Source organism: Buceros rhinoceros, unplaced genomic scaffold (genome assembly GCF_000710305.1).
Source record: "Buceros rhinoceros silvestris isolate BGI_N320 unplaced genomic scaffold, ASM71030v1 scaffold16541, whole genome shotgun sequence".
In the NCBI taxonomy this organism is placed as follows: domain Eukaryota; kingdom Metazoa; phylum Chordata; class Aves; order Bucerotiformes; family Bucerotidae; genus Buceros; species Buceros rhinoceros.
The window spans coordinates 10,745-32,250 of record NW_010392669.1 but is presented as its reverse complement, the minus strand read 5'-3'; the positions used below and the strand labels follow the sequence as shown (position 1 = coordinate 32,250).

The 21,506-nt window shown below is 48.3% G+C and overlaps 1 protein-coding gene across 1 annotated transcript in view; it reads right to left on the bottom strand.

Annotated features, from left to right (window-relative positions):
* Positions 1-7,105: 7,105 nt before the first annotated feature.
* ABTB1 (ankyrin repeat and BTB (POZ) domain containing 1) overlaps positions 7,106-21,506 on the bottom strand; it is a gene marked incomplete at its 5' end in the record, with an annotated part of 23,367 nt that continues 8,966 nt past the window's right edge. Inside the window, 5 exons of the mRNA XM_010144583.1 lie at positions 7,106-7,416; positions 9,136-9,336; positions 12,295-12,462; positions 13,061-13,159; positions 18,358-18,473. Coding sequence (XP_010142885.1) covers positions 7,210-7,416; positions 9,136-9,336; positions 12,295-12,462; positions 13,061-13,159; positions 18,358-18,473 — 791 coding nt within the window. The remainder of the gene's footprint in view (positions 7,417-9,135; positions 9,337-12,294; positions 12,463-13,060; positions 13,160-18,357; positions 18,474-21,506) is intronic.

Genomic DNA, 21,506 nt, shown 5'->3' with positions numbered 1-21,506 from the left:
GGCTGGCAGGGACTGGCCGCCTGCTCTGCCCCTGGGGCACGGGGTGAGAGGTGTCACACTTGGTCACACTGCTGCAGGGACTGTGCCTGTCAGACCTCCTGGACCACAGGGCTCATGATCCGGGCCAGGCGCAGGCTGGGTCGGGATCAGGCACCGGAGAAGAGCCAAACGCTGCGGCTCCAGGGAGGACTGCCCCTGGGGCACGGGGTGAGAGGTGTCACACTTGGTCACACTGCTGCAGGGACTGTGCCTGTCAGACCTCCTGGACCACAGGGCTCATGATCCGGGCCAGGCGCAGGCTGGGTCGGGATCAGCCACCGGAGAAGAGCCAAATGCTGCGGCTCCAGTGAGCAGAAGAGCTGCTCAGCCTATCAGCCAGCAGCACTTTGGTTGCATTTGCTGCTGGCAAACGGTTAAACCTGGGATTTATAGACCATCAGAGGAAGAAGCTGGGCTGTAATTCATTCCAGAGCTGGTGGTGGAGGCAAGTGGGGACTTGCACCTCTCCAGCTGCCACCGTCCCTGCCCAGCCTTGGGGAGAGCTCCACCACAGGGAAGAGGGGATGGAGCTTACACCAACAAAGAAAACACGCAGAGATGAGAACAGCAGAGGTGAAGCAAGGGCAGCTCAGGTGAAAAGGACGAGCAGTACTTGCCCTGTGTCTGCTGAGGAAGGGTCCATGGCCACAGGCAGGCAAGTTCCTGCCGGACCAGGGCAACTGCTGCGGCCAGGCAGAGCCCAGGAAAAGCAGGGCTCTCCAGCCTCCCCAAGGTCAGCAGCCTTCGCATCCGAGTCGGGCCTTCCTTTAGATGAGGAGCACCAGCAAAGCTCTCCTCAGGCCAACACAGTGAACGCTGGAGCAGAGACACCCACCTGCTAGAAATAAACAACTCTGGTTTCCCATCCAGAGGAACAAAATGTCAGGTTTTCCCTCGCACGGGGCTGCAGGGTCAGCTTTACGCTGCAACGACAATCAGACACACGGGGCAGCCCTTGTGTTTGCTCTGAGGGTGCTAAGGCCTCACCCCATGCACTTTAACGCCAAGTCCTCTCCTCCCGTACGTCCACCCCATGCTGCAGCTGCTCCGCACCAACACCCAGCCCGGCGGCACTCGCGTGACTGGCGAGTTCTGGTCCCCAGCGAACGCAGAACTCTGCCGGCACAACGGACCTGCCCCGTCATCACAGCCAGCGCGGCGAGTGCTGCAGTCGCAGAGCAAGCGAAGTACTTGCCCCTCGTGCGCTTTCGGACCTAGAAGACTGTTGGTTAGTTGCGTGCGTGATTCGAAAAGGTCCCCTGAAGTCAGGAAGTAAGAAATACAATTTCCGCTAGCCTGGGGAGGGGAAGGACAGTCACCCCAGGAGCAGCATGGCCAAAGCTGGTGCCTTAAACAACTCTGAAGACACTTGTGCCCAACAGGCACTTAGACCAGAGAAGCAGCAAGGCAGAAAAAGCTTTCTCGATGACGCTCCTGAAGCATTTTCAGCTTTCAGCAAAGTGCAAGAAATTGAACTTGCCGCCAATAAACTTGTTTTAAAACTCCTGGATAAAAGTTCAGTTTTAGATCCAGGGAGGAGGAAGAGGGTGGAAGGAGTTATCGAGAGCAGATTGCTGGCTCCCGTTATGGAAGCAATCTTAATAAAATTCATAGAAATATCGGTGGTTCTGCTATGCTGTGCCAAGAATGTGTTAGAATAAAACCTTCTGAGCAGAAGGGAGAGATATAATGTCATCTTAGCCTTGATGTGAAAGCTCAGCCTTCATCTCCTAAAGCGTATCTCCAGGAGCAGCAGCTAACACATTTGCTTGCCTTCCCTTCAGAGCAGATCTCTGCACAGCCTCGCTCACACGGTTCATCACTGTCGCAGCCTTGTGCAAATGGCACCGGGACGACCCTGGCTTGCAAGGAAGGGATAAGATAAAAGAATAGAGGGAGAGATTTTTTCTTACCCCAGTGCCACACAGACCAGCTCAGTTTCCTGCATGGGAAAGCTACTTAGGATTTCATTATGAAGACCAACCCCACTCTGCCCCGAACCCATGAGCCGATGCATCTGGCCACGCCATAGCACTCCCTTCACCTCCCTTGTTCCTAACACGCCATGCCAAAGCAACACCCTGGCGTTTGTCCACACCAGCAAACAGAGCGGGGAGCAAGAGAGCCCCTGGCAGAGCGCTGCAGTCAGGAGGGAGCAGACCACACTTTCCAGCCCTGCTCTCTTCTACCTTGAGCTTGCTCTGCCAGTAACAGTATGGCGAGGAAAGCTCTCACGCTCATTTCTCAGAGCTTATTTTGGGAACCGAGCAGCCAGACCCTTGGGAGCAGAGCTAGCTCTTGGCCTGGTACTGATCCTCTTCCAAGGCTTTCTTTAGTCTCCTGAAACGCGCTTCAAACCTTGCCCTGAACTTGAGGGCTTACAAAGGTAACCACAACTAGGAAAAGCAAAAGGCACGTGCGTGCTTGCCCCCTTCCCCAGAAGCGGATCACACACAGCTTGAAGCTTGTAGCTTGGCTTTGGCCTTAAGGGTCTGCAGGTCTATAGCTGCACCCAGTCGTGCTGTCCCCTAACAGCCTGCCTCTCTGCAGCCCTTGCCTTGGTTATTGCCAATAACTCGCCAGGTTATTTAGGTTTCCAACCTAAAACCCTAGAAAGCATTTGCAGGCGTAGGAAAGGCATTCTCTTCCTTTTCCCTCCACGCTTCTTCAAGGCAGGCAGCAACCACAGCGGAGCCACCGCCTTTATTCAAAGCGGGCCCCCACTCTGACAAACGGTTTGCCAGTGTGGCCTCTCGTATCACAATAAATTTGTTATGCCAAATCTGTTCCAGCTCAGAAGGCCCAACAAATCCCGCTTTGCCAGCACACCCACCCCCTGCAAGCAGGTAACCAAGCCAAGCCTTTCTTCCTCATCCCCAGCTCCAGCGAGGTTCGCTCATCCCCGGGAGCTGAGCGCAGACAGACGCAGTCCAGCTCCCCAGGCTGTGACGGGCTTCGCCAGGCTGCCCCCAGCTAGGAGAGAAAAACGCAGTATCATCGTGAGCAGACAAGTCTGTCGACACACACCGACTGCGAGCTGTTATGTGGGAAGGTGCCATCTCCAGTTTGACCATGACTGTACCAACATGATCAGCTCAAGCCTCTCACAGCGGCTTGTCGCTTACTCCAGGCTCTCACAACACAGCGACACTCTTTGTAAGCGCTCTTTGAGTCCCAAAAGGCTGATTAGTGCTTGAGCTTTTCCAAGCCCCGTCCCTCCCTTCAGCCGCATTAGTCATTCAGACACCATTAGTGTCCTCACGGTCCTGCATGGAGCCACGGGGACAAGCCTGGATCCTCGACCAGAGCACGACTGGCATTCAGGGAAGTCAACAGGGACTGCAGCTCAGTTATTGCCTCCAAAGCTACTGCAGCCACCCAGACATACAGAGGCAGAAGAGAAAATTGTGCATGTCCTCAGAGAGAAGAGGAAGGCAGACCCGAGCTTTTGGAGAAAACACGTGCTTCAGAGGCTCTGCGAGTGCCCGCAACAACTCACAGTAGTTTAATACAGAGAGTGAGAAATCTCCATCGTTAGATTTAACGGACAGTCAGCAATGACAGAGGCACAGGGTGACACGGAGAGAGGGAGGGACAACTTACCTGTTGAAGGCTGCCCAGAGCTACTTTCCTAGATAAACATCACCTCCCTGACACACCACCACCACCCTGACCAAGCCTGGGCCACGGGCTGCAAATGAAAACCAATAATCCTGGGAGAAAGGAGCCAGTAAGAACAAGGCAGTGTTTACACCCACGTTCCGCCAGGACTGCACGAATGGGTCACCCAGAGAGGAGAGCAGTCACACGTCCCTCACCGCTTGGAAACCAGGCACTGCAGAGCCAGCCCTTGGCCCAGGCGCAGGAAAATAAGCTGAAGACGCTCACCAAGTCCTTTCAGAAATAAAGCCAGGCTGATGTTTTTAGCTGATAACAAAGAGGCTACAGCAGGAAGAGATATAGCGAAATATACTATTTTATTGCTGCACACATGCTTACACATTTCTTCTTAAATATAATGTTGTTCTGATAAATTTTACAGTCTTCTTAATTCAGCAAGTGGCTAGTAGTAAATAAAAAGGACAGGCCACGGAACACAAAAAGAACACTGGCAACAGAAGACAAATCAAAAAGGTTTTATTTTGTGATAAAATTATTTGCAACAAGAATAAAGTGAATCCAATCCAAGTTTTGACCTGGCTCATCATTCGAGAGCTTGCTGCACGCTGACCATCTGCTTACGCGCCCTTTTTGATAGCCCCATTTCGCCAAAAGGTATGGGGGGGCTTACAGGGCCCCGAGTAATTGGACAGTCTGACGGGCCTCACAGATGTGACCACTAAGTGCGCGCAGACAGACGAGACATTCTCTTGGCAGCCCACGTGGAACTGCGCTGCTGGGGAGGCACATCAAAAGGCCACACTGACCTTTCCTCCCACGTGTACAACCGCAGCCTCACCTGCTCCACACTTAAGGACGTAGGAATGGAATTATTCAAGAGCAGCCATATGGAAAATGCTTCCCAGCACTGCTGCCCCTCCTCTGCCGTCCTCCTGCCTTGCCCACTACCATTTGCTTTAGCAGCCCAGGCATCTGCAGAGCAAAGCATTAGCACGTTCCTCGGTAACGCTTATTGTTCAGTACAAGCGAAGGCAAAGGCCACGTTCTGCTCTCTGGTGACTCCGTGAAAGCCTGTGCAGGGCTGCCACAACCACTGCTGGGAAAAGCCGGCTACTAAGATGTCAGATGTGGAATTTATGCAGGAGGAGCAGAGGGGACATGATAAACTAAACATCCTGTTATGTTCAGCATCCTCTTCACCCATATAGGGATGAGAAACACAGGGGAACTGAACCAGCTGGGTTAAGCTGCCGGTTTCGGTAGCAGCTTTCACGAGCCTGACACACCACTGAGCAAGAAAACAGGCAGTTCTGCTTTCACCCTTCTTTCTCCAAAATATATGCGACTTCGTATTAAAGCTTTCTCAGTAGCCCTTCCCCTCCTCAAGTTTACTGAGATGTCTTAATCACTTTAAGTTGTGCTGGGCTCTTTGGTGGTCCAGGCAATGCCACGGAGCTCAGAGGCGGACATGGAGGTACACTCCACAAATCACACAAACACGCAACTCCATGTCACCACCCCAAGCAGAAGCACACTCCTGCTGCTCCCTCCTTCCCTGCAGCAACATATCCTCTTCTCTCACCCGAATGTGGCTGCAGAAAATAAACCACAGGAACTCCTTGCACTTTCTCCCAAGCATTTTGAAACAGAATTGAAGCACACCCCGCCTGAACAGCCCTGCCACCCCCAGCCCCTGCCTCAGAGACCTGTTCTGCAAGAGACCCCAGTTAAACACAGATGACAGAGTGCACAAGCACCCGAGGCTCAGTTATATCAATGCACCTCATTCCTGCCCCTCCAGCTCTGTCCCCTCTTCTGCCAAGTGCAACTCAGTCCTGACACGAGACTTTACCAAAGTCCAGCTTCTCTCAAGTGCAGCGGTCAAAGGCCAGTGGCCCCTTCTCAAGGCAATCAAACCCAGCCTCCCTAGTGCAAGCAGTGCCCAAAGCCTGCCCTTGCAACAGCTTCATCTCAGGCCAGGTACAGGCAGATGCTCTGAGCAGCATCAGTCTCTCCCCTGGTGAGATTAGCAAAGAGAAACCCACCTCCCAGTACATCCACACCTGAAGCAAGTCCCTGCCAAACAGTGCAGCTCCAAACCCTTTCCTTATCCTGAAGCACGACCACCGTTACAGAAAACAACACCCTGAAGCTGCAGGGGATCCACGCCCAACTCCCACTTCAAACAGAACAGCACACTGGACATGGATTTTTTTCAAGCTCTTGCCTCATAAAGTGACCAAAATGACAATATGTGTCAGTAATGGCAGCCCACTGCCTGTGCAAGTTTCTCCGTGTGTTTCACACAGCACCCTTCCTCTTTCCCAGCTCACAACAGAGCAAAGTGCACCCGGCCTGTGCCTCGGAGACCCGAGGCTCTCCTAACGTGCCTCTCTGGAGAAGAACAGCTCTGAGGGCAGCCTATCTGGCAAGGCGAGCTTTATGCAGGGGTATCGCCTGATGATTGGTGCCAAGGAGAAAGAACATCATTACCTTCGTTAGGAGTCTAGGGAGGCCACACGACCTACTGCAGAAGACAGACTCAAAAACATTCGTTAGTACAAACAGTGAATTTCCTGGAGAATAATTACACTGCAAGGCTCAAGGCTGAGCCAAGCCAGGAGATTTATGAGTGGGACAGCTGCCCCGCCGGAGACCCAGAAGGCCCCTTTTCCTTTTAAAAAAAGATTTCCGGTGACCCCTCTTCTCCAGCCCACCAGCAAGTCAAGACTTTTTCTACCACAATGGACAAAAAGAAAGGGAAAAGCGCTGTTTCCAAGAAAAAGATGTTTCCTTCCCCTATGAGGAAGAAAAGTGGTGCACTCCCTTCTTTTATGCATTGAAAGCTACTGATTTTTAAGAACGGAAGGACTCTGGTCTCTATGGTACTCCCAAGGGTGTCTGTTCAGAAAGCAAAGCTTTTAAATTCTGAGCACTTCAAAGCAATGAATAGCTAGGGAAGACCTGCAAATCACTTTGGGTTTCATCTAAGAACAGAAGAGCAGGTGGAGACAGTGCCTTCCACACAGCCAAGTACTCCTATGTTCCTGTTAAGAAAGCACTGCCCGTCTTTGCCCATCTTGTAATGCTCCCTTCCAATATTTATGTGTAGATTTTAATGCAGTTTTCTTTCTCCGCTGGTGGCAATTCAACAAATATCCTGGCATGAACCAGTTTCAAAAGTATGTTTTTGGCCAACAGGACAGGATCGGTCCTAACACCAGGCAGAAGCAAGTCCCCCAGAACAGCTCCCTCACCACCCCCAACAGTTTGCAGTCTCCTGTTCACACTGTGTTGGACAGAGGAGCAGCTACTGATTTGGGATGAGATTTGGGAGCTTTTTCTGAAAGGAGAAACAAACAAACAAACCAACTCAAACACAAACCAGACACACAAACATCCAGACATAAATAAATTAAAAGAAACTATGCCTGAAAGTCGATGGGAAGGAGAACAAAGAGGGGGAAGAGACACATTCAGAGACTTGGATGTTCTTGCACTCCGAGCCAACCCAGCGGGACTGCATCTGACTGGCAGGGTTTGCACACATCAGCATTCAAGCCCTATACTGGCCAGGAGGTTTTCCAGAGCTTCAAGTTTCTGGTTGGCTTCCTCGATGGCACTGTAAGTCTGCACGTTGCTGGTGATGTGGAAGCGGATGTCATCAACCAGAGGAATGGAGTCAGTCTCCTGCCGTTCCTCCACAGCCTCCGCATTCTCCTTCACAGCAGCCACAAACTCCTCCAACTCCACCAGCTGGACAGGGTGGACAAGAGAACCATTAGAAAGACAAGACAACAGGTAAAGGGACGTGAAGGGCTGGGATAACAGGCTCAGCCACTGTTGAGGGATCCCACAGAAGAAAAGGGAATGCAAAATCTTCCAGTATCTCCTACAGACATCCCTTGAGGGTGCATTCTGCCATTCATGCTAAGGAGGCAGTAATGCTCCAACACTAAATGGTCACAACTGCAGGCAATCTGCCTCTCAAACAGTGCACAGTAATACCCACTAACTCAGCATCCACAGCTCTGGTATGGGGGCACGTGAATATACTCAATATTCCCTCCAGAAAGACTCCCCAGCAGGAACCAGGAGAAGCTGCCAGACACTTTAGGAAATGTCTTGCAACAGGCAAGACAGTGGGTGCTTGTGCCCAGTTCAGAACCGGGAGCTACAGATGACTATGCTCGCCGTGGCTCTCAGCCCCACCTCTGTTCTGTGCCCAACCTGACAGAATCGGGCCGCCCATGAATGATTTTGCATCCAGTTCCGCAGGAACATGTGGTATGCTGAAGGGCGAGAGGCAGCTTCCGTCTGCCTATGCTACTGAGCTGTGCCTGGGCACAGCAGAGGAGCCCTGCTCTGTGCTACATTCGCTGCCAAAATCTCTCCCTGTTGCCACCACCAGCACATCTCCGCAAGCTGCTGGCAGCTGCTCATGTTTGAGCAGCTGGAGTGGCTCCATTTGTGCCAATACCCTCAGGAAGGCACCCCTAGGACTGCCAGTGCTGGCTCCAAGGACTCCCACTCAGGCTAGAACAGCAACGCAAGAGCCAGACAAGCAAAGCCCTACCTTGCCCAATTACTCCCTGGGATATTCATCAGCTTTCAAACCAAATCTCTTTTTCAGAAGCCAGAATCTGGGTGCATGCTGATGTGTCTATCATCTTTATGCTATGCACTGAAGAAAATAACAGCCCCAGAATCATTCTCTTTGTTGTTTCCATATGCCAAAAAGAATTTCACACCTTTCAAGCTGCAGGTGAACTGTACAAGCCATTTATAAAGATGTCAGGATAAAAGCACTCCACAGATTATAGCTTATCCTTCCGTATGCCAACTTCCTCCGCAAGTCCTGAAACTTCAAGCTATAATCACTCAGGACAGCACTTAGATGGAGCCCCATAAAGAAAAATTCAGTGTTAGATTCGTTTCTTCTGGCTGTTCAACAGCCAATTTTCCCCTGTGGAAACCTCTACTGTTAGGTTTGTCATCCTGGAGGACAGAAAAGATTACACTGATTTCTCCTTGCTACAGCATTACACCAGGAAGAGCTCTCCCCAGCAAACACCAAAAAGTATTCCCTGCACAGCCCATTGGGTTCTCCATGCTGCAGCTGGTGCATTCAAGCAAGGCCGTTGTTGCTGTGGGCTCAGTGACTGAAAGGTCAGTGAAAGTCCCCTGCCCATAGCACCTGCAGAACTTTCTGAGCAGGTTTTTCACCCCATAGTCCACAGGGGTGTGCTGACAGCCACCAGCATCTGGCTTACTGCAGTGACATCAGGTACCACCACACTTCACATCCTCTGTCCTAACTCACTCCTGCTCATTTTCAGGACGTGCATTAAACCAGAGAGGGGAGACATTTATTATAGACCAACTACAGCCATTAAACCTGTTGTATCTACGGTTCACTGTGCAGTTAGGTTTACGGGTACATGTAGGAAGTGCAGTGGGGAGTCCTTCTGCTACCTTCTCGATGATCTTTGCCATATACTCTGTGCACTGGTCCTCTAGCCGGGTCAGCTGGAACAGCTTCGCAATCCTCCAGATGCTGACAACGTTGTCCTCATCGAGGATCTGAGCCAAGGTCCTGCCGCAAAGGCGCTTGAGCCCAGGCAGCAGGTACATGTCGGCCACGCACAGCACGTCATAGGCATTTTCTGGAGACAGCTGGCAATGGAAAGAGGAGAATTACCATCCAGCCCTACCCACTTCACCTGTCTCTGTCAAACGGCTGCCTTCCCCTGTGCTTAGCGGAGATCCCCTACAGTGTCGTTTGGCCCATTACCACAAGCGTTAACAGGGCTAAGGAGACACAGAGCTCAGTCTTTCAGGGCTGGGTCTTCTACTCAGTTACCACAGAGGAGTTTAAAATGCTGCAGAGGCAGCTTGCTCAGCACAAAGCAAGAGCTGTGCCGTGCTGCAGCTAACCCCCTCTAACCAAGCACAAAGCAATGCTGTAGTACACCTGAAGTACACCTGAAAGCTGGCTGCTAGAAATGTTCAATGTGGCAGTGGAAGGAGGTAGCTTTTACCAGAGGTACTAAAAGTCCTTCAGAGTGACAAAGGGAACAGGCTGGCACAACAGAGCATCTTGTCCTCACTAGGATTCTTCCTCCCATTTCATACTGCTGGATGGGCATTTTGTGAAAAACATGCAAAATTCTTTTGAGTTCCTTCCTCAAACTGTCTCTGCTAACTCAGCCAGCACAACCTCTCTCATACAGGGATACATGCAGGGACAGAAAACTACATCCTGAATAAACCGTAAGTAAGGCCCAACTAGGTAAAGGAACAGACTCTGCACCCCAAGTACTACTGGAGCTTTAAGAGACTTTCAAACTCAACTAAATTACTGCATCAGATGCTCAAACTTACGTGTTTGTGAATGGCTTTAACATTTTCATACTCTTGAGCTAGAGAATCGCCCTCCTATTTCCCTCCTGAGTACTTTTGTTCCTTGCAAGTGATCTGAGGATAAAAAAATGCTGTAGATAATGTGGAGACACCACCTCCAGCATCACTCAATCTCTTCTCCCTGGCTGGGCAAATCCTATTTTAGTCAGCCATCTGCGTCACTAACCTGGAACTAGAGCCTCTCTCTGCACAGTTCTGTTCCTGCTAATGTGAAGTGCAAAGAGCACAGTTTCCGCATCCATTTTAACAGTGAATCTGCAGGATGCAGCATATCCTGGCTGTGGAGGAGGCAAGATCACTTGCGTTTAGAGACCAAGCCACACTGGTCTAGATTGAGGAACGGTAACTCTGGCGCAGCATGATCCTCTGTCCTGATAACTGGTCAGCAGCTCAAACACTGCCGTCCACATCTCTGCATGTGGTCGCTCACTGACAACTGCAAAAGGCTGATTGTTTCTTCCCCTACAGCTGTCCACTCCGATGTTTGGAGAGACTACTCACAGAAATGTCTCAGCTGTGTAACATCCTGCAACAGCTGTGCAGAAGGATGCAAGATGTGTTAAAGGCATGCCAGGAGTGCTGTAGTGCCACAGGGGTGTAACAAAGCTCTTGGGATTATTCATCAAGTGCAGCTTTGTCCTTTCATAAGCTCCAGGAACCTCACAAATTGGAGGCACTTTGAGTCAGTAGTATCGATGACAGCAGCACTCAAATGCTTGATTAAGGACAAACCTGGCAAGTGTTCCTCCAAAAGGTCCCCTTGAGCCCACACACATATTCTGATCAGCCACTTCTGTTTCTGCCTGGAACTCTTTCTGTCTTCTTCCCTCCACTGCACACACTCTTCCCTCCATCTGCAAACGCTGTCACTACTACCTGGGGCAGAGAGACATATAATCCTTTGGAAAGAGAAATGTGGAATTGGGAGTGCCGACACTTGCACAGGAAAACCGAGGGCAGGGAAAAGGCTCCACGTAGGTGTGGAACTTGACAGATGAACTCTCTGCAGAAGCTCACATCTTGGCGGCTCAGTTTGAAATCCAAGCTATGCGCCATTCTGCATACAAAACATACGAGCAAGACCCTTTCAACTACTACACATGGTTGTTGGTCTGTCCTCCTGCTCCCAGTCCGGAAAGGGCAACTGAGGCACCCCTTGAAAAGGATGTTTGCTTGGGAAACACCCTTCCTGTGAGCCATCACAAGGAGGGCAGGCAGGCTGCAGAGGTGCAAGGTCATGCTGCAGCGCAGTCACAAGGCCAGGAGGATCTTCGCAACCCCAACATGCTCCTTCCTGTCTCTGCCTGCCCTTTCAGTGCGTGGCTGAGGGAAGAGCGCAGACAAGTGAAGCATCTGCGCTCCGGCACACCAATGGCAACCCTGCCCTTGCTGCCTGCTAAATCTCTCCCCACCGCACATGCCCTGCTGCTACCTGGAGGTGAACAGATGAGCAGACACAAGGTCGCGGCTGTGCGCACGCTCTGTACGTGGCATCTAACGCAGAGCACAAATACTGCCTGGGAGAAGTGACACTGGCAGGTGCAGCAGCGTCTCTGGTCACCTCCCTGCTGCCAGAATCTGTTCTGGCATCTTGTAGCTAGACCTGCTGAAAGAATTTGCCACAAAAACAAAGCAGAAAGCTGCTAAAATGCTTGCTGCACCTTCCATTAGGCTGAAAACTAGCGGATTAGGGCCATTTTGTTACTGCTTGCAATAGTGAGCACAGCAAGGCACCGGTCTCCCAGTGGAGCCTTTGCCCACCCTAGCAATAAATAGCAGTAGAAATAATGACTTGCTACAAATGGAAAAGTGGGCTATGATGCCAAGAGTAAATAAGCAGAATCTCTGAACCTTTCCGCATCTCCAAATGTGTTCAATCTGCCATCTACTGGCAGCTGCTCAACTTACCCTTCCATGGAGCCCAAGAGGAAATCTGCAAAGCCCTGAACGCCAACATACACCACACAACTTCATTTCCAAATTTTTATTACATGATGAAAGACTAGAAATATGCTTCCCAAATGTCATGAAGTTCAACTAGATCCCCGACTGGCTAACAGCAAGTCTCAGTCTATGGTTCCCTGAGACAGAGGTGACAGAGCAGAGTAGGGCAGTGGGATTTAAGAAACCACTCACACCAGGTACTGCAGGAAAACACTGCTGTGAACACCTCCAGAGCTAACCAGCACCGGAGGAAATGGCTGGCCTCACCTCTGTATCATCACTGTAGATGTAGTAGAGGACCCGGATGAAGATGTCTTCTGAGATATTGTGGAGAGTCACCACAGGGATGCTGGGCTGTGTCTGCAGCTCCTCACTCTCACTGAAATGGTCTTCAAGAAGGGCTTTGAAATAATCACTGCGACCACAGAAAAATGCCTGGAGAGGGAAGACAGACAAAAGCACTAGCATCTTCCTCACTGCATCAAACCCAACAGCACTACCAACCAGCTGTCAGAGCAGCTCAAAGATATTTCAGAAGTTCTGTAACTCTGATTCTCCCCATATTTTGAAGCTACATCTCCAACATTTTTCCATTACTTATTTCTATCCACGTCTACCCTCAGAACAACAAAAAAATTTAATTTATAAACTTAAGACATTTGAAAGTAGCATGGCATTTGGGCAGGAGTTTGAGTTGAGGTTGATCTCAAAATCCATTCTTACTGCTCTTTACATGCAGATCAAACATTCCCCTCTCCAGACAGAGAACTCACAAGCCAGCAGCCCATTTTGCAGCTGTGAAAGCTGTAGCTGAACCCATAAATTTATCTTCTCATCTCTGCAAGAAAGGCGGGGTTTGCTGTTTTGTTAAATGCTTTAAATATAGTCTCCAGCTGCAATAAGATTTCTGGCTTTCCAGCTGATGAGGCAATGCTGCTCTGCAGAAGGTACCCAGCACTGGATGAGTGGGGAGATGGCCAGACTAGACTCACAGCAGAAAGGGAGGAGAATGAAGCATAGTGCAAACATGTACCTTATGGCACAAAAAGTTGTAGTCTGCCACCCGGAAACACACGTCGGGACAACTGTTGAAGTTGTCAGTGCTGTCAAACGGCAACTCCCCAAAACCAACCTAGGAAAAGAAACCAGAAAACCCTACCATTAACATCCATGCTTTAACCACATTCAGGGTCCCAAGTTCAGACCTCTTGGTCTTCCCAGAAGCAGGCAGGCAGGCAGGCAGCCCCTCAGCACACTGCAGACCACCAGAGATGCTCTGAACACAAGTGTCAACGTAAGTGAAGACCCTGATAGAGATATTGCTGGTACAAGTTACAGCTGCCTCCCTTATCCATGGAAACTGCCTGCCCTTCCCCACACGCCTCTGGAAAGCATTTCTGCACCACCTAACAAAGCAGATAATCAAGCGGAGGTGAAGTTTACTTCATGTAGTGGGCAACATAAACATACTAGAGCTTAGGACTAGCCCTTTACTGGGTAGATGTACAGGTACATGTAGAAACATATGGATTACTAAGATGTACGCACCAGTTTGAAATGGTTTAGCTACAATTACTGCCTCACTTCAATAAGCCAACAATTCTAAAGCATATTTAAAGTTTCTGATTTGATCTGCAGCCAAAAATAGTGTGGTTGCAGTATTAATACTCTAGTGAATTATTTTAACACCAACACACCTCCTCCCAGCCCTGCATGCCAACAAAGACAGCACACACACATACACAAAAATCTGTTGGCTTTACGTCACTTTAAAGTGACACTTCCAAATATTTTCACTTTCACCTTCATTTTCATCCTATATACAGGGTAGTTAAATTGTAAAAAAAAGTTTATATTCAGTCATGTAACCAAGACAATTAATCTCCAGAAACAAAAGCTTCCCCTGGTTCTTGCTTTCCAAACACATGCCCCTGAGCTGCCTGGGCTGCAGAGGAATTTATGACTGCTTTCTCTCATCCAGGAAAGTTAAATCCCAAGTTTGCACCTGGGAAAACCCCAGGCTGACCACGAAGAGCAGTCTCCCAATCACAGACTACCTAAGCATTATTTCCAACCTGCCTCCATCCTAACTGAAAACAACTGACTTTCAGCTTTACTGAGGAGCCAGATGACTCCTCCCTCCCAAACCAAACAAAGACACAGCCTGCAGTACCCTGTGTTGGTGCTCTCAGCCAAGCTCAGGGCACATGCGGTGAGGTTTCTCTCACAAAATAAGCTCTAGGATGTGGCAAGGCACCAAGCTGGCAAAAGCTCAGACCACCACTGAACACGGCAATCTGGACCCATTTGCCAAGCTCTTTGTCTGTCCACTGCAACGTTTGGCAGCTTCTGATTCCCAGTCACAGGAGAATAAGCCCAGTGACATCCAAACTGTGCATATGGCTGTCGCAGTAACGCTGCCTTTCCACAGCACCTCTCTCCTGTGCGTCCTTCCCCATCAGGGAGCTCCTCTCCCAGAGGAGATGCAGCAATTCCAGGAACAGGCCCCCCCGATCTATGACCTGCTTTTCACGCAGCTGTAACACAAGGGCCACCTCCAGCACTGATGATATCAGATTGTCCCATTTGTAGATTCCCCAGGCTGCTCTTTTGCTGGTATCTGTGTCTCATGTTTCAAGACAAAGAACAAGCCGCAGTCTGGGGATCTGCAGCCACACGCTCTGCGGCGCTGTATGACAAACGCTAGCAGTCACGATCCAGCTGCCCACTCTGTCGGCCTTGCTGCTATCCCCACAGCTTCCGTGTCCTCTCCTAGAAATCTGACATGACCTTCAAGGCTACAACTTTGCAGGCACATCACAGGTAAAACAAACCTAGAAACAGGCTTTGATAAGATGCCACTCTTTGTAGCACAAGAATTTTACTTGAGATGTAAACTCCACATCTCCTAGATGCATCCCTTGTTTGCTTCCCTTTCATTGTCCAAAGGTAAATCCTTAAAAGGAATTCAGCCCTCTGGAATGGACATAGGAGTTTTATTTGTCTCCAAGTCTGTCTCCCGAATTACAAACTCCTCCAGACTCAGTTTCCTGCTTCTAGCCTTGCCTGGTCCCCACTCTGACGTTCGCATTTACAAGATCATTTCCAATTCCTACTACAAAAGCAGGTTCATGTCTTTGTCTCTCCCATTCAGCATGAAGTGGCTTTGCAGAATTTTCCCTTTTACTCCCCTTTTAAGTCTCTGCTACTTCTACTCTCCTCCCTTGTCACGCTTGAGGAATTTAATCTCCCTTTCAGGGTCTCTCTGCAGAAAACTGGCTTCTTCCTCCCAGCCCCCCATTCACACAAGCTCCTCAGCGTACCTCTGCCCAGGAAAAGCACAGCGGCCAAAGTTAACTACGTTATGCAAAAAACAGTCTCGCCTAAGAGGTACAAAAACGTCACAGTAACTCCTTCACCATGCAGAAATATTCTCAACACCTCTACAGCATAAGACTGCATGAACAGCCACAACATCTTCCAGCCATCTCACATGGAGGATCAAGTCTTTGCTGCTACGAATTTGCTATTAGCACTTAAATAGAAATGTTGTTGCAGACAAAAACATACAAAACAAACCAGTGGCAGCAATTTGTATCTTGGATAGAGTGCCTGAGCAATAAAATCATAAATAACTTGTAAACACACAATACAGGAGTTAGTGATCCAAGAGCAGCGTACCAGCCCATAACCAGATGCAAGTGGATTGGATAAAAGAAAAAAAAAATTGGAAGCATATTGTAAATAGTTCAGTTAATCTGCCTCTGCCAAATGGGCAAAGCAAAGCGCAGCAATAACTGCCACGGAAAACCACGGTACACGGGTGCACAGTCAGACAAGAGGAGCCCATCTACTTGTTTCAGACTGTTCTTTCTACACATTCCAAGATTTAGCTTTACCCCAAAAGTAACAAACAGTCCATTTTTTTCAGACACACCACATGTCAATATACAGGTGGAGAGAACAGTATTTATTTCACATCAAACTCTGATCCTTTTAATTCTGATTTTATCTTCGTTTGAAAAATAAGATTTCAGTTAAAAGGTAATGAAAAGCCAGCTACAAGGAAATGATGTCTGCGGCCAGATGTACTGGAAGCCCTGGAGTGTCTGACTCGGAGGTCACCTGGCAGACAGGAGATGAAGGGCTCGGCCGACAGTGGAAAGCCATACAGTTTTTGACAGTTACCTGGCTTTTGATGATGTTTTACTTAAATCTGTCACTGCTAGACCTTACTGAAGCAAACCAAAGAAGTAGCTGTTGTGGTCAGAAAAATAGCCATTGCTACTTTGAAACAAAAGAGAGACAACAACTGCACTTCTAAAAACAAACACTGAAAGAGAAAAGGCTTTCGAGTATAAACAGGAGTGAGAAGAAGATACTGAGAGTTTAAATGCATTTAAGAGTTCAATGAATCGATGGTTCTCAGTCCAAAAACTCATAACGAACTGTGACTGGATATCAAAATTAGTAGTATAACTTATTTCTGAACTATGCAATTCGGATGCATAAAGTTTTCTGCCTCATTCAAATATCACTATAATGCAAGTTATTTTTTTATAGTAAAACAGGAAGTTGTGTCCGTCCCCATTTCATGTAATACGGCATTACACGACGTGCAGCAGCTCAGAATGTCTCTTGCCAAACTCTAGAAATGCTTTGATCCAGAAGCCAAATACCTATTTTGTTCTGCACAGGCTGTAAAAAATGTATGTTTTATTCAAGAACACAGATGTTTGTACATGACTACTCAGCCGTTCCTGACATTGTAGGTTACACAGTTTTTATACTATTCCTTGTATGACATCACACCCTGTAAGAACGAGAATGTGCGATTCCTCTGTCCTGGGACAAAGATGCATAATTCACAGAATTTAACGATCTGCAAACATCAGGATGGGATACAAAGGGCAATAGGAGGAAGAGCTTTGTTCATATATTCTTTGTAAATTAACAAAAAAAAAAACCAGTCATAAACAGGAATCTTCTAGAAATTTCAGGCTGTAACAGAGCACCCACGTCTGTGCATGGCACACAAATTCTCTAGTGAACAGGCATGTGCCCATGCCCTCTGCACTTTACAGTGGTAACAATCCAGTGCTGCTGTAACTGCCTTCACTCCGATCTATGAACACAGCAAGAAAACCACAGCTCACAGCGGCATTCGTGGTGCTGTCAAGTGATTTTATCATTCCAAGTTTCATATTTTCCTTCCACCTCCTATTTTGCACGAAAGAATTAAAAGCATATTGAAAGCCACAAATAAATATACAGTTATTTGGAGGAGGTAGGTTACCTAGGGAAGACTTCTGCATTGGTAGGTGGAATCTTAATGGAGAAAAACTCCCTCTGTGAAGTGATCAGTACTCAGAGAAATACGTCTGCCAAAAGCCAGCACAAAACACGCTAGCTAGTACAGGTGAGAAGCCCTACCCATGTACACACACCTGCTCGCGGCACCAGGCCCGTCTATTCAGCAGGGGACAAAAAGAAAAAAGGCAATAAACTTTGCTACATCACTCAGTCATACCATCTGTGGGCACAGCAGCCACCTAAAATAAGTTCATGTTATTAATTCCAGTGGTTTGTATGAGAAAAAGGGGAAAAAACATAAGAGCAAAGTGAGTCTGATATTACAGAAAACAACAGATGCAGGGAGAACGAAGACCACTAATATTTCTTCCTGGCCTCCTGCAACTGGGAGCAAAAATCCACATACACAAGCCTAACTAATAATACCAACGGTATTGTTATTTAACATAGCGACCATCCATCTGTGGGCAGTTTCTAAGGGTCAACAAGACTTAGTTATGAAAAGCAAATCTCTGTCAGTCAAGTTAAAGTTGCTTCAGAGAGACTCACATTTCTTCTGGAAATACTTTCAGGGTTTGAAAGAACGTCTCCTCTGCAGGGTATCAGCTCCTAGCAAGCAAGCCCAGCAAGCCGTCTTCCACCTACATGTCCCTTCAGGTACCAATACCTTCTGATAAAACATTTCTGATACTCGAGAAGGATGAAAGAGAGAAGGAGAAAGCGCTGAGGGCCAACTCTTGTCCCATTATAGCCTATGGGGAAATCACCACCAACCACATCCAAGGGTTTTGTTTACCAAGATCCGTGCTGGGGGAAAAATCCAAGGGAAAGGACCAGCACTGACAGCTTCATTAAACAGCTTTACAGCATTTCCAAGCAATAAAAGGCTTTCAGCGTTTGAAGCACTACCAAACAAGCAGGCTCAAATGCCTAAACCCAAATGGAGAGAAAGAGACTGATCGTGTGAACACACATCACAACCCCATAGAGACCAGAAGTAGTATAAATGCTCCCTACCCGCAGCTCGGCTGGCAGGGCGCAGTCTGCTAGAAGAGCCAGATCTTCCTGCAGCTGGCAGTTACCTGTGGGCTCAATCGTCAGCACTTTCACACAGGTCCCTGGTTTGGAAGAGACTGGAAGAAGCAAAAAACAAAAGAGCAAAGATGCCTAAATTCCTCTACAAACATTCTCTCCCATCTAAAGAAAAGAAAGACACTCCAGGAAAAACCAGTATTACTGCTGTTAGCTTTTACTGCAAAACACATGTCATTTGTCTACATAAACACACATGCAGCACCCTCAGTGCAGCTGGTGAGCAAGGCTGGAAGAGGACGTGTACATTGTTGTCTCCCCTCAAACCTCCACTTATTCCTTGCGCTGGAATATCAGCTGTGGCAAACATGAAGTTGCCACCGGAATATTTCAAGCCCAGTTCACTCTCTGCAATCCTTGTCATTAATTACAGTTGAGAACTGTTGACCAGGCTGCCCCGATCCCTGTAGGAGCCACTCACACAATGCCTTCCTCAGCCAACCACCCCTACCACTGACAGTGTCATCTAAGGCGAAGCCCATGCCAGGGAGTATTTACTTAAAATAAAGCTGCTTCCATGCCTCTGCTGTCATGTGCCCTCATGGGTCCCGTGTCGGCTGTGCTATCCTAACTGCGCTCCAGGGAACAAAGAGATTTATTCTTGTTCAGGTAATAGGTTCTGTGCTCCCAAGTCTGTCTTTACTATCTACCTGAAGCTCCCCAAATCACAGACTCTCGAAGCAGCTGGACTCCCGAGTGTGCCTGTGTTCTTTGCAAACATTAAATTAGCATCACTACCACCAAAGGGATCAAACAAACCACACAGAGACAGCAATTTTTTCTCTTTTTCAGACCTAGTGTGACTTCATGTCTTGCCCGACCAGCCTACACAATTAAACAGTCTAATAAAGGGGAAGCAAAACACACAATCATAGTTTTGTGGTTTTACTGTGACCAAAGTTGCTGTGCAGCTCATGGAAGCCCCTCTAACTTCAAACGAGCAGCAGCTCAAAGCACGCCCAGCAACTGTGTTACAAAACTGCTGCCAGTGCAGCCTTTCCGCTTTCTGGCCACCTCCCTCCCACAGCTCACTACCTCAGGATTGTTTCCAGCTCAGCACGCTTTGGGGTGAGGACTGGCGTAAGACATTCAGGAGTCCCTGGCGTACAGGGAAGAATGTGAACAAACACTGGAAAACACAAAGTTGTGGTGAGGAAGGCTTGAGATGCTGTTAGGAGCCAGAGAGATGCACAAGTAACTGTCAAGGACAAAAGAATTAAGTGGCCCCACGCTGAATGCTGAAGCATTCAGAAGAAATTCTGACAGGTGTGATTCACCACATTAAAACCCCTTGCAGGTGAATCATGTCACCTTGAAACCTCGTTTTTCCTGACATTTTGTGCAGCATTACACAAGCTCCATCAGATGACTCCACTGGGCCGTGGGCGAAACAAGACCATGATGTGCCACAAAATAAGTTCTCCACCCCCTCCTCCACATTACTGCTGCACCCTTCAGATATGCCACCACTGCACCTCAAACAGGCTGAATATCCCAGAAAGATGCTGGAAAGGGAAGGATAATCTAACAGCGCAAGACAGTCAGGTACCATCACTGCTACACACGATGCTACGCCAGCAAGGAGACAGGCTGCTCTGTTTGCACTAAACACTACCTTCGGACAGATGACTTCCAGGGTAAATAAGCCACCTGTCACCAACACAAACTGAGCGCATTTTCTCAAAGAGCCCTGTCCGCTTAAAGACCAGCGTGAGAGAAGGGAATTTCTCACCAGGCAATTAGAAATTCTTTATGGCAGAAAGAATCATCTGTATTTGTGTAGAAATACTGTATTTTAACAGTTGCCAATCAGTCAGGATGTGTAAGTGCTAGTGGATCCAGCAAGTTTTAAGCAGTAGTCAATGGAAAGAGCTCTTCTCCTGGGATCTACAAAGCATCTGTGTGCTTTGACAGTGACATGAAAGAACAGTGATTTGTCTGAGAAGCAAATCTATCATGAACCACTCCAGACACTGCATCTCTCAAAGCCAAGAGCATAGCATTTGGTATCACAAGCAACTCGCTCCTAACAGAAACAATAAAAAAATCAAAGTGACAGGACAGGAATAAGCTGTGGGCTGCAAGCAAGCAGCAGGGATCATCACCTTCTTGCAAGAAGTAAAAACGAGGGGTTTTCCTGAAAGAGCAATATAAACAACGCAGGGAGCTGAAGGGAATAACACAACTGCGGTTGAGAATGGACAGTTTTGTCTTTCTTCCCAATCTAGCCCAGCTGTATAGCACTGAACACCACCTACCACTTATCAGCTGCCTTTTACTGCTCAGTGCTTCTTTGTGGTGTTTTGTTTCAATTGAACCAAAGCTCCACAAAAAGTAAGAGCCAGGAAAAAAACCCACCAATCTCCCAAACCTTTCCAAAATGTTTAAGGCAGTTAGCTTAGTGTGCAACTAGCTAGCTAGTTGCGGCAACATCCTCCTCCCAATGCCATGAGTGGCTATCACCACAGATTCTGTACATCCAGTGCCTCCATTAGGAAGGAAGCATCACAAACCGTGGTCTCAACATTTCTGTCCTAATACTTCTAGAAACAACTGCAGAATATTAATTTTCAAATAATTCTACTTCTAAAGGAAGGATTATGGCTTAATTTGAACAAAGCCTGTCTAAGATCTTCCAAACACTGCAACAGCTTTTTCTCGTTACAGCCACAATATCATCATCACCATGGCTTGGCTTCACGGACGAAGATTAGGGAAGGGCTTTCCCCATGCTTACTGCAAGCGCGCTGATGGCTGAAAAGGCCAATGTGGGACAGGCAAGTCCGGTTGCAAAGAGCACAGCGGAAGGTCTCCTTGGGTGGTACAGTCGAGGCACGGGTCTTTCTGCGCTGTCTTTTCTCCTCGAGACTGATTCTACGTGTGCTCTCAAAGGAGACAGCAGCGTTATGTATGGGGTGTCTCCAGATCTCCCAATTGGAGGCCAGGGTGGACCACTGATGGTGGTCAATATGGCCAAGGCTGAGGTATTGTTTCAGGAAGTCCTTATATCTCCTCTTTGGGGCTCTTCTCTTGCGGCAGGCGGTGGCGAGTTCTCAGCAGAACACCGTGTTCTG